Raw genomic sequence first — 13,679 nt, 5'->3', positions numbered from 1 at the left:
CAGCAGACTTTTGTGGACTAACCTGGAAAAATTAACAATCACTGAAAGCATTGTTTTTGTAGGAAAGTTTGGTGTTTGAAACACTTAGGAGTTTTGCTGTTATAGACATTCTGTATACATACACCTAACTTTATCAACTGAAACTTTTAGCCATAGCTTCTGTACATGTAATAAAATGGTAATGGAAGATTATAAAGTACTATATGAATAATAAGTAAGATTAAATTTCATTAAGTCTGGTTTTGATACTGTGTTTTTTCAAATTTGTATTTTAATCCTCAGGACAGCCTCAAAAGTTTACTTTCTAACTAGAAATATTATTTTCTCAAATTAAATAAGAATACTTAGTTATTAAGAGAACTAAAAACATGTAAATATTATATATATTTTCCCGAAGCATATAAGTTGAAGGACCAGATCAACCATTCAGTCCCAATATATTTGAGAAATGAAAGACAGGTGAGGTTAAATGACAGATTTAGGTCACAATGCTCATTGGTTACAGAGGCATGACTAGAACCCAGGCCTCCTAATTCTAAGTTGTTCTATCTTAGGGGGTAAAAGTGAGGTCCAGACATTTCATTGTGATTCTGATGCCAGAATCATCCACTTGAGGTCACCTATCTGTACCAAATCAAAAGGTCTTTTGTTTAGCTAATTAATGCAGAGATATAGGTTGAAGGCTCAATACATATTTGTAAACAATGAGGATCAGATTAAACACAAGCATTTTTAAATTCTAAAGACATTTTTCATTCTACATAAGATTTTTAAGATGAATAATCAGTCGTGAGTTATGATTTAAGCTCAAAATAAATACCGACTGTTTGAGGGGTTGCACAGTTCTTGTTTCTTTTTTCCAGAGTTTATTGATATTTTTTAATATTTACCTAGTTCTGTATTCAAAATATATTGTACAGTATTGTAGCTTCTATTTAATAAGTAGAAACTTGTTTTATCTGACAATATATACCATGGTAAGAATGATGGTACTTAGACTGTATTACACTCTGAGTTGCTTTCCTTTGCAGCACCAGGTCACAAACATGTTCCTGGCTGGGTGTGGATTGTGGTGGGCATCCTCAACTTCGTTGCCTACACTCTAGGTAAGAAATTGGCAAATACCCTCCTTAGTCAGTGGCTGGTGAATCTGTCAGCAAAGATAGTCAACCACTAAGTTAACTTTTTCTCCTATGCTTACTTCATTTTAACTAGGGTTTATTAATATCCTGTTCAATTTAATAAATATGTTTTTGAGTTTCTCTGTGAAAAAGAATTGTTGTTCATTGCTAGGGATTTAAAGGGTAAGATAGGAGTTGGCAAGCTATCACTTGTGGGCCAAACTGGCCTGTTGCCGGTTTTTGTAAGTACATTTTTATTGGAACACAGCTGTGTTCATTCCTTTACATGTTGTCTATGGCTGCAATCTTGCAACAAAGGCAGAGTTGAGTAGTTGCCAACAGAGACTGTATGGCCCAGAATGTCTAAACTATGTCCTAGCTGGCTCTTTACAAAAAATATTTGCCAGTTTACAGAATAAGACATTATTTTTGCCTTAAGTTTGGGAAGCAGTGCTGACATACCAAATGACTGCGGAATACTGAGAGGTCCTATGTAGAGCACAGTGGGAGAACAAATAGGCCAGTGGTCAGTTCTTATTTGGGGAAAGGAGTGGTCAGGGAAGTCTGCTGTACTAGGCTTCCCTGTCCGCCTAGTCTGTTCCGCCAAGAATGCTTTTCATTGGATCATCTTGAATGGCTTGTCCTGAATTCTCTTAATATCCTTTCCTGCTTTATTTTTCTCCGTAGCATTTAAAATCATATGACCTGGTAGCCATTTACTTGCCGACCTGTTTGTTGTCTGTCTGCTCCAAAATATGTTTCTTGAGGAGGATGGTACTTTGTTTTCACTGCTGTGTTCCCAGAGTTTAGAACATAGTAGGCACTGAGTAGATAGTTTTTAAATGCTTGTGAAGTAGCAGACCCTGACTTCAAGTTGCTTAGACCTCTTCGGATAAAAAGGCCTTACCCATAAAACCAGTATAATCGGGTACATAATTATGGTGGATGACCAGAGCTGCCAGAGTTTGGGGAACGGAGAAAGTGAAGTCTAGAAGAATTAAGAAAAAAGCTTACTTACATATTTAGGTAGAGGATTCCAGACATCAAGTTATTCAAGATGAGAAGGTTTTAAAATTCTGCTACGTGGTTGGCCAGGACTGCAGGAGGAGTTGGCCTACTTCTAGGAAAGGTGAAGCTGGCCTGTGGCCTCTAACCCTCTAACTTCTAACATTTAGCATTTCATAAAGAGCCTTGTGATATATTATATAATCTACCTGTCTCAGGTCCACAGCTCTGGCAAAAATCCTGACCTACCATGATTTGTTGCAAAATGTATCTTGAACTAACCTGAGGCAATTTACAATCTTTTATTCTACTAGTGGGACTATTCTTACATTTTGCTGCAGAAATATTAATGTGTTTGATCACAGCATGCTGCTCTAGGTCCTACTGGATTTCTTGATAATATATAGCAGTGATGGCGAACCTTTTGAGCTCGGTGTGTCAGCATTTTGAAAAACCCTAACTTAACTCTGGTGCCATGTCACATATAGAAATTTTTTGATATTTGCAGCCATAGTAAAACAAAAACTTAAATTTTTGATATTTTATATACTTAAATGCCATTTAACAAAAGAAAAATCAACCAAAAAAATGAGTTCGCATGTCACCTCTGACATGCGTGTCATAGGTTCGCCATCACTGATACATAACATATTCCCTGAGTTACCTTTCTTAAAAAAACCCCCACTCTGAAGCATATTGAGACCTTAGACTTGTGGAGCTAGAATGGGTTCAGTGAGAAGATGCACAAAACCTAATTAGTGTGTAATTCATGAATTCAGTATTTATTATAACTCATAGGAATTGCACTGAAAATAGGAAAATAAGCCAGCAAATAATGAGAAAAGTCTTAGGAAATATTTTAGCTACTTAAGGGCATTAAGACCTTATATAAGAGAGAACTGCAGTCTTTGGGCAGGAGTTTGGCATTCATCCTTAATATATTCCTTCAATATTTTTGAAAGCCTTCTTTGTCACAAACTGAGCTGGGCACTGGGGTAATACTGTGGTGAGCAAGAAACGCGATACAGTAATTATAAGGAATTTCTAATTCTCTAAATAGGAATCTTTACAGTTAGCCTAATTCTAGTGCACTTAGTTATCAAAACTGTTTCTTTTGAAAATTTTTTATAATTCAGAATTTTCTTTTTTAACTAGATTTTACCATTCTCTCCCTCTCCCTCTCCCTCTCCCTCCTTCCCTTCTTTCCTTCCTTTCCCCCCTTCTTTCTATGTCCTCCTTCATTTCCTCACCCCCAAGTTTCCTCTGTTTCTGCCCTTAAATGAAAGTGCTCTATTATACTTTATCCTTAACTTTCTTCTGATATTCTGGGTAATCCCGATTCTTAACACTGTTGAGATGACTCTTTTGTTTATAGCTAGCTGTTATGTATCTTGAGTTACTAATAATAAGTGCCCTTGGGTTGAATTGCTTGACATTACCGTGTGGATACCCTGCTAGCACTTCAGTTTCAGCCTCTGAAATTGCACTCCGCATCTTTTCTATCATTCCTGTTCCTTCTACCGACTTCCTTGTTTCACTTAACACCTCCACTGCAGTGTTACCCAGACTGGGACCTTCGGAGATGGTCTTCTTGTCCTTTGGCCTCACCTCTCTTTTTTGGTTACCTTGTCGTTTTTATTTTATATCTCACCAGTCCCCAGCTTTTCATTCATACCGCATTCCATCGCAGTGATAGTTTACTAATTGTTCCTCTTCCAGCTTGTCATTCACACTGATGTCAGGGGAATCTTCCGGAAACACTTCATTGACTTCACCCTTGTCACTCCCCTGCTCACATACTTTTCGTAGCCCTTCCTCCTCCCTAAAACTTTTAAATTGGCCCAAATCTCCCTTTTAGCCTCTGTGTACCGCCCTCTTCACATACTACTTTCTAGTCAGACTAAACTGCTTGGCTTTCTCAGAACAGGCATGTGCTTTTCCGTCCCGGTGTTTTTGCCGGTAGCACTCCCTCCTCTTGAAACGGCATACTCCTTTATCTCTTGTCTACTGAAACCCAACTCATTCTGTATGTCCCCACTCAGATTTCATCCTGTCTTCCAAGCCATTCTAGAGGTCTTACCTGAAGAGAACCTGTCCCTTTTCTGTATGTTCTGTGGTGCGATACACTGCCTTTAATGACCAGTTTTTTCTCCTTTCTCAATTGTAAACATAAACGTAGTTTATTCTAAGATTCTTGTAATCCTTACAAAATTGAGAATAGTGCAGTGCATAGGTTCTATACATCCTTACATTTACTGAAACTTAGTATGTGCATAGCTTTTTTTTCTGAAAGCACTTACAATTGTGGAGGCGGTAGCGCTGTGAAGAAGTGACTGTGCTAACAAACAAGATGAAATGGGTGCTGTAACTGAAGTACAGAGTGTTTCTGGACCCTAGAGCAAGGAGTGGTTAGATGAGTTATAATGAGTAACTGCTGAATGTTGTCTGGAGGCTTGGGAATGTGTGGCTAGTGGAGCAATTCCGTTGTTAGGCAGATTTGGAGAACGTCAGAGCTAGAATGCTTCCTCCTCTAAAACTGACACCGTTCAGTGTGATACAACATTTTAATTTTAATATTTATCTATTAAAAATATTTATTGTTGAAAGTATTACAACACCCTCCCCTGCCTTTCCTCTGAGGTTTGATTAAACTTAGAGAAATTACAATTAAAATTTCTATTTTATTTGTGAAATCTTTGAGTTATAGGAATTAAAGGTTAGATTTTTATAGTACTGGCTGGTAGCTGTATGTTAATTAGTTAACATTCCTGTGATATGCTGATTTTTTAATACAGTTTATTACAGAAGTCTTTCTCCATCCTAGTAAGATTTGACCTTCTCCTGTGGTAATGTGTTTTGTTGCAGATGGTGTGGATGGAAAGCAAGCCCGCAGAACCAATTCCAGCACCCCGTTAGGGGAGCTTTTTGACCATGGCCTAGACAGTTGGTCATGTGTTTACTTTGTTGTCACTGTGTATTCCATCTTTGGACGAGGACCTTCTGGTGTCAGTGTTTTTGTTCTTTACCTGCTGCTATGGGTTGTTTTGTTTTCTTTCATCCTGTCCCACTGGGAAAAGTATAACACAGGAGTTCTTTTCCTGCCGTGGGGATACGACATTAGCCAGGTGGTAAGTATGGGTTTTCACTGAAATTTTCAATATTGCATCAATTGGGGGGGGGGGGGAGTTCTTATCATTCCTTTCTATTGCCCTTACGCTTTTTAAAAAAAATTAGAACTGATGTGTGCTTTTTAAAAAATCATTTTATATTATTTTTAATTTATTTATGGAGAATTTTAAACATATTCAAAAGTCAAGAGGATAGTAGAATGAACCCTTATTTATGTACCTGTTACATAGCTTCAGCAGTTATCAATACGTGGTCAATCTAGTTTCATGTATACCCTATCTCCCCTCACCCCCTGCTCAATTATTTTAAAGGAAATTCCTGAAATTATATGATAAATATTTTACTATTAATCTCTTAATGGTTAGAGTTGTTTATTTATTTATTTTTATCCTTACCTGAGAATATTTTTTTTGTGTGTGTGTTTTTAATTGATTTAAGAGAAAGGAAGGGAGAGAGAGAGAAACATCCCTGTCAGAGAGAAACATCGATCTGTTGCCTCCTGTATGCACTCCGACTCCAACTCTCAACCAAGGTATGTACCCTGACTGGGAATCAAGCCTGCCACCTTTTTGTGTAAGGGATGATACTCTAACCATCCGAGCCACCTGACCGTGGCGGCCAGAGCTCTCTTTGAAAAACATAAACACAGTTGGTTAGGTGTCATCCGTACACCGAAAGGTTGCTGGTTGATTCCTGGCCAGGGCACACGCCTGGGTTGTGGGCTCAGTCCCGGGGGGGGGGGAGTATACAGGAGGTAGCCAATTGATGTTTCACTCTCACCTTGATGTTCCTCTCCCTCTCCCTGCCTCTCTATAAAAAAAATCAAAACATTGTAAAAACTAAACAAACGAAACAAATGCAATGCCATTATTACATAAAAAATGAACAGTTGGTCTTAAGTGAATAAGCTTCCATTTTAACTGTTGATTTTGTAAAAGTAAAAAGAAAAGATATGTACATATTTATTGGCTTTTTCTTCTTGTCACCCACTTTTCAGTGAGTAGCACGATTTGTTTTTTCTTACTTCATAGGCTTGCTATTACCTCTCCCTGCCTTGGAATCATGCTCTTTGTGTTGCCATTTTGCCCATTTGCACCTAAGGCTCCGGTAAAGAGCCAGAAGTTGGAATGTTTTTGAAGAAGAAAGTGGGCAAATTGGATCATCTTATGGCCTACCCAGCTTATGAGGTGCCTTAAGGTGTTCCAAGTGATGGCCAGTTGCTTGCATTGTTTAGAAGTTATTTTATGGCATTGTTGGCTGAAAAACATATTTTTAGAGGCAAGAAGACTTGCCACAATATCAAATTTAAGCATAGTTCTTGCTTTTGCTAAAACTGTTTGACTAGTTTTATGCTGCATAAAGCATCATTGATTCCCTGATCTTTCCAGCTGTTAATGCCTCTGTATGCTTTTTGTCTGCATTTTCCTTCCAGACTATTTCTTTTGTCTACATAGTGACTGCGATTGTGGGAGTTGAGGCCTGGTATGAACCTTTCCTGTTTAATTTCTTATATAGAGACCTATTCACTACAATGATTATTGGTAAGAAGCCCCATGTTGAAGCCTGTTTTAACATCACTTTGTTATCAAAGCTAGTGTTTGATTATAACAAGCAGCAACACCCTTCCCCCTTCTCGACAGTCCTATAACCCTATAGGATTTCAGCCTAATCATTAAGGAAAAATAAGGTTTCTTTGTGTATCTTTTTGTTGTTGTTGCTCAGCATCAAGCTGTTCTTGAGGAGAAAATACCAAAATAGATCACACAAACTTATAAACGATTTAAAGTAATCTAGGTTGTATTGGAGGATGCACATGTAGGTGACATTTGGTACAGATATTCTACTTATCTTAAATTTGATTATTAGTTTGTAGGAAAAAGAATAGAGATTACTTTATAATACATCCACTCCAAGAATTGGGCCTCTGTTTATCTCGGGTATCCTCCTCATGCTACTGAATGCGAGGTAAAGGTTTTGGCCATGAAAATGTTTCCCTTTTGATTTAGCTGAAGGGGATTTCTACAGGACGATTGAGTTAAGGGAGAGTGTCTCTAGGGCAAGAGGCAAAAAGCAGATGAATCTGGATTAGTTGGGGCATCGGGAGTAGCACTAAAGACCTTTGTAGAAGTAAAAAAAGCTTACTTATTGGCTATTGCTGTTTCCTTATCTAAAAAACAACCCTGTCTCCGTATTGATGAACCTTGGTAATGGAAGGGGAAGTAGGTAAGGTGTAGAAACAGCTGAGAAGATGGTGCCTTAGGCATTGGCTTTCAGAAAAAGAGTGGTTTGGGCCCTTTTCATGGCTCTGAACCATAGATATTTTAGGAACCCTGCTGTAATCTGCCAAATGTTCACCTTTGGGTAACTACATAAACTGTGATTACCATCCCTTGACAAGGCTAACTATTTTTCATCTCCCATCATGTAGTGGATCTTTTGATTTAAGCAGCTTATCATATGGCAGTTTGTTGCATTTTACATTTTTTTTAAAATTTTTTTGCATTTTACATTTAAATGTTGAGTGTAAAGATTAGGTGGAATTCTCTGATAATATGAAATATGCTTTTGAATGTTAAGTGAGTGCTTTAGAGAGAAACACCATTTTGTTTCTAATTTATAAGTTTATCTGAATTCTTCCCTCTGAAATAAAAGCCCACATGTTTTTGTACAAATCATTGAAGTAGCTTTTCCAGTAGTAGATTTGAGTAGACACAAATAGACAGAAGGGACTTAGTGCTTAAGCTACTTAGTTTCTGCCAATAAAATTAGTAGTGCTGGTCTTGGGGTGACTGGGGTGCACTAGAGCCTCTGGTTAGGCAAAGAATGGTCAAAGGTTGGTAGGAGGTGGAGTGGCTCCTGTCTGCTATTATGGAAGGTTACCTTCTTTGGGTACAACATACAGGCCACCAACAAAGCAAGATTCCCCTCCCTAGTCCCCCGCCCCTGTTGTTTATTATGAAAAAAATTTAAGCATCTATATTTTTTCTATTCTTTCTGTTTGTTTATTTACTTATTTATTTTTTATTGATTTTAGAGAGAGGAAGGGAGAAGGAGACAGAGGTAGAAACATCAATGATAAGAAAGAATCATTGATCAGCTGCCTCTTGCATGCCCCCTACTGGGGATTGAGCCCACAATCTGGGCATGTGCCCTTGACTGGAATCAAACCCAGGATCCTTTGTTTCCGCAGGCCAGTGCTCTATCCACTGAGCCAAACTGGCTAGGCCTATTCTTTCTACTTTTATATAATAGACCCCTATGTGCCATCACCTGGCTTTAATAGTTCTCAATGTAAGTGCCAGTCTTGTTTCTAACGCATAACTACCCCATAACCCTTGGGTTATTCATAACATAGTAGAGGTCCGGTGCACGGATTCGTGCACATTGAAAGGAAATTAACTAGAAGGTGGCCGGTGGGGTGGGACTGGGCGAGATGGGTTGGCATGCCCTGGAACTAACGTCATGCAGTCCCTCCCGGCCGGCCACACCTGGGGTGGCGTTGGGGCTCAAAGGGCGTCTGCGGAGTGAGCGGGGCCCCTCCGGCAGGTGGGGTTCTTCAGCCTGGCCTGTGGGGATTGGGCTGAAACCGGCAGTCTGACATCTCCTGAGGGGCCCCGGAGTGCGAGAGTGCACTCTGCAAAGTTGCTGTCGTTCGGCAGCTCCTGTGTTGAGCGTCTGCCCCTGGTGGTCACTGCACATCATAGCTACCAGCGGTTGGCTAGTCGGCTGGTCGCTTAGGCTTTTATATATATAGATACTCTCTTATAATTACCAGCTATTTACCTTTTCTGCTGCACTTCATTCCTTCCTGAATATCTGACTTAAAATATGGTGTTCTTCCTGAGAAGTCTGAAGTACTTCTTTTAGTATTTCTTGTAGAGCAGGTCCGATAGCATTGTATTCTCTGTTTTTGTTTATGTGAACATATTTTGATTTTTGCCTTAGTTTCCCCATCACCACCTTGAATATGTCATTCTAATGTCCTGTGGCATCCAGTGTTTCTGAGCCAGCTCTTTCATCATTGTCACCCTGTATGTAATGTGTCATTTTATCTTTTAAAAGTTTGACTGTGATATACATAGGTGTGGTTTTCTTTTCTGTTTGTTCTTCTTGGTCTTGAGCTTGTTAGATCTGTAAGTTAATATTTTGACTAAATATGGGAAGTTTTCAACCACAGTTTATTCAGATTTTTTTTCCTGTCTCTCTCTTTTGCATGTATGTTAGATTGCTTCTCATGATATTGTCCCATAGGTGATTTTTATGAAGCTTTATTAATTTTACTGTAATCTTTTTTCCCTATATTTTTATTACATAACTAGAGGCCCGGTGCACGAATTCGTGCACCAGTGGGGTCCCTCAGCCTGGCCTGTGGGATTAGGCTGAAATCGGCTCTTCGACATCCCCTGTGGGGTCCTGCATTGCAAGAGGGCACAGGCCAGGCCAAGGGACCCCATCGGTGCACAATTGGAGCCAGGGAGGGATTGTGGGAGGGTGCTAGGGTGTGTTTGGCCCATCTCGCTTAGTCCTGATCAGCCAGACCCCAGCAGCAAGCTAACCTACTGGTTGCCCCCTGGTGGTCAGTGCACATCATGGCGACTGGTCGACCAGTCGACTGTCTGCCCCCTGGTGGTCAGTGCACATCATAGTGACTGGTCGACTATCTACCCCCTGGTGGTCAGTGCATGTCATAGGAGCGGTTGAGCGGCCTTAGAATATCATTAGCATATTACTCTGATTGGTTGAACAGCTGACTGGGCACTTAGCATATTAGGCTTTTATTATGTAGAATTTCTATTCATCTGTCTTTTACTTACTGCTTTTTTCTTCTTCTGCTATCTCCCATGCTTCTTAAGCTATCTGGTGGATTTTTCATGGAACCTATCATTTAAGTTATACTTTTCAACTGTAGATTTTCCATTTGTTTTTTTTTTTACACTTCATTTCTCCATTGAGATTCCCTATTGCTTTATTGTGTGGATGTACCATAGTTTATTCAACTAGCCTCCTACTGGCTCCTTGAAGTCTGCTTTGAATCAGCAAACTGTCTTGCCATTCTTCCACTTGTAAATATTGTTCAGAAAAGGGTTATATTTCATTACAGAAGTAAACTGGAATCTAAAAAGTATTGGGTCTAAAAATATTACATATTTTGTATGTATTTATCATAAAAGTCACTTGAATAATAATCCTGATGATTTAAATATTCTTCCTTTTAGGTTGTGCATTATGTGTGACTCTTCCAATGAGTTTATTAAACTTTTACAAGTAAGTATTTCATTTTGTAATTGGATAAGAAATTGTTATTTAGATGAATTTTAAGATCTCTCCTTTTGGAATCTGGATATTTTGAAAAGGTTGTGAAATCTGTATTTTGAATCTAGAAGGAAATTAGGATAATTTAGTATATTTATGATGGCTTGTGTAGTCACTTCAACCATAGCACAAAACTACTTGTTCTTGTTCTTTTGCTACAATTTTAGGCTCACCAAACAGTCTTCTAATTTGCCATTTTTTGTGTGAGTGAATCCACAGGAAGGTATTCCTATTGAATATGGATGCATTTAGATAAATTTTTACTGATTTCAGAAAGGAAGGGAGAGGGAGAGAGAGAAACATCACTGATGAGAGAGAATCATTGACCAGCTGCCTCCTGCACACACCCCACTGGGGATGAGCCTGCAACCCTGGCATGTGCCTCAACCCGGGAATTAAACCATGACCCTCCTGGTTCAGAGGTTGATGCTCAACCACTGAGCAGCCACACTGGCCGGGCTGATATGTTTACATTCTGTTTTATAAATTGATTATCTCTAAGTTTACTTAGCATGATCATAAAAAACACACACATGAAAACTTCTGAACTTGTATAGTTTAGGACCAAACTCTAGACCTCTGCTGGGCTCTTCTAAAATAGCATTATATAGAATTCCTGCCTGGGGAGATGGTAGGCTTTGGGAGGGGAGTTGCCCAAGGGGAGTTTCATTTTTCTGACCTAGGCACTTCCCCACCCTGTATAGCCTCACTGAATTTCTTTTTGTGACCTGAATATATTCCGCTCTTTCCTTCCTCAGTAGTTTTGCTCTTGCTGTTTCCTCTATTTGAAAACTTTCTTGTACTTCCTCCTTCATCCTTCAGCTCTCAAAGCTGTCTGCAAAATCCTGTCCATGTCAAGCTAAGCTCTATGAATCTTCCCTGTTTATTGCAGAGTCATTCATAGAAACCATAAAATTTAAAGCTCTGAAGGCCACAGAGATTATTTGAGTCATTTCTTCCTCATCTTCTAAAGGTGCGGTCTTGATTGGGCAACATCTTGGCCAAGGGCATGCAATCAGTGGCAGAACCAGGGCTAGAATTTGGGGCTCTGTTCAGATGAGCAAACGTGCCTAGAGATGCTAGAGTGCTATCAGCAGTCTCATTTCAGAATCTTCCAGGTGAATTATTTCTCACTTTAAGCTCTGTTCACTGTGAGGTCCTCTTATAGTATTGCTTTATGTTCATTTTCTTTTTCCTATTAGAATATAATCTCAAAGAACAGCGATTTTCAACCTTTTTTATCTCATGGTACCCATAAACTAATTACTAAAATTCTCCAGCACACCAAAAAAAATATTTTTTTGCTGAGCTGACAAAAAAAAAAAGAGGTATAATTTTGATTCATTCACATCAGACGGCTATTGTTGTGTTGTCTGTTGTCTTTTTTTTTTTAACTTTTAAAATGAATTTATTGGGGTGACATTGGTTAATAAAATTATATAGGTTTCAGGTTGTCACTTAAAAAATATATTTTTTTTATTGATTTCAGAGAGGGAGAGAGAGAGAAATATCAATGATGAACCCTCCTACAAAGGTGTGTCTGTGGTTCCGTCTTTGGACACATAAGAACTGGAGGCAAAGAAATGTGGGCTTGGAGAAGTCTGGAGCCAGCTTGCTCCCTGCAGGCTCAAGATCAACCATCCCACACAGGGGGAAAAAAAGGAAATATCAATGATAAGAGAGAATCATTGATCGGCTCCTCCTGCACACCCTACACTGGGGATGAAGCTCCCCAACCCAGGAATTTGCCCTGACAGGGAATCGAATGGTGACCTCCTAGTTCATAGGTCGACACTCAACCACTGAGTCATGCCAGCCGGGCAGGTTGCCATTTTTTAATTTGACAACCTAAGGGAAAAGAGGTCAGTGCCCCTGACTAAATAGCCAGGTATCGTATGTTTTAAAAATTCTTGTGGCACACCCGTGGAAAATCACTGTCATAGAACAAAGACCACGTTTTTTTCATCTTCACATTCCAGGTGTAAAAATGGGACTAGGTCAGAAGTTCTAGTCCTGGCCTTGCCACTTGGTAGCAAGCTATGTAAATTTATTTATTAAAATATATTTATTTATTGATTTCGGAGAGGAAGGGAAGAGAGAGATATGGAAACATCAATGATGAGAGAGAATTGTTGATCGGCTGCCTCCTGCACACCCCCTACTGGGGATCGAGCCCGCAACCCAGGCATGTGCCCTTGGCCGGAATCAAACCTGGGACCCTTCAGTACGCAGGCTGACGCTCTATCCACTGAGCCAAGTCGGCTAGGGCAAGTTATGTAAATTTAAATTCTCACATCTTCACTTAACCTGTCTGTTAAAATGGGGTTAATAATGTTGATTGTTACCTATGCCATAGGACTGTGGTGAGTATGAAATTAGGGAATAAGTCTGAAAGTACATTAAAACTATAAAATACAAGGATAATATAAGTTTTATACGTAATAATGTTCTTTGTATTACTTGATTTTTTTTTTCCAGAAGCTATAAAAATAACAGCTTGAAACACAATTCGATCTATGAAGCTCTGGTCCCCTTCTTTTCTCCATGTTTGCTATTCATTTTGTCTACAGCCTGGATTCTCCAGTCACCTTCCGATATTTTAGAGATGCATCCTAGAGTATTCTACTTTATGGTTGGAACAGCCTTTGCCAATATCACAGTAAGATTTTTTCTTTTAAAAATCTTAATATATATAAGGACTATATGACAGTTGATAATTTGAGAAACCTTATACAGATTAGAATAAGCAGATATTAATTTAAAGATATTGTCATTCAAAATTTGAGAAAATAATAACCTCAAAGGCAGAAATTATTTTTTTCCTTTGAAACCAATAGGATTTAGAGACGGCAGTAGTATTTTGGAACCATAGCGTATTTGAGCTTTTTGTTTTGGTTGCCTGCTGAAGAATTCATGGAATAATTTTAAATTCCTTTCAGACTGTAAAAATTAACAGTGTCATTGAAATGGCTATAGATCTAATGATTAGTTTAGGGAGCTTGAAACGGGTTTTTGCGAGAGAGAAAACACATCATACACATACCCCCACACATTTTTTTAACCAACTGATTTTTAAATTAAGGACATGGGATTATAAACTAGGTAACAAAT

General features: G+C 38.9%; 1 protein-coding gene across 3 annotated transcripts in view; it reads left to right on the top strand.

Annotated features, from left to right (window-relative positions):
- The window catches only part of EPT1 (ethanolaminephosphotransferase 1), a 36,803-nt gene that overhangs the window by 14,260 nt on the left and 8,864 nt on the right, over positions 1–13,679 (top strand). For all 3 annotated transcript variants that reach the window (XM_006767491.2, XM_015566374.1, XM_015566373.1), the window contains 5 exons: positions 1,032–1,106; positions 4,992–5,254; positions 6,688–6,796; positions 10,472–10,520; positions 13,047–13,227. In XM_006767491.2, the coding sequence (XP_006767554.2) occupies positions 1,032–1,106; positions 4,992–5,254; positions 6,688–6,796; positions 10,472–10,520; positions 13,047–13,227 (677 nt within the window). The remainder of the gene's footprint in view (positions 1–1,031; positions 1,107–4,991; positions 5,255–6,687; positions 6,797–10,471; positions 10,521–13,046; positions 13,228–13,679) is intronic.

This window comes from Myotis davidii, unplaced genomic scaffold (assembly GCF_000327345.1).
Source record: "Myotis davidii unplaced genomic scaffold, ASM32734v1 scaffold238, whole genome shotgun sequence".
NCBI classification, from domain to species: Eukaryota; Metazoa; Chordata; class Mammalia; order Chiroptera; family Vespertilionidae; genus Myotis; species Myotis davidii.
This window is presented reverse-complemented; position numbering and strand designations above follow the sequence as displayed.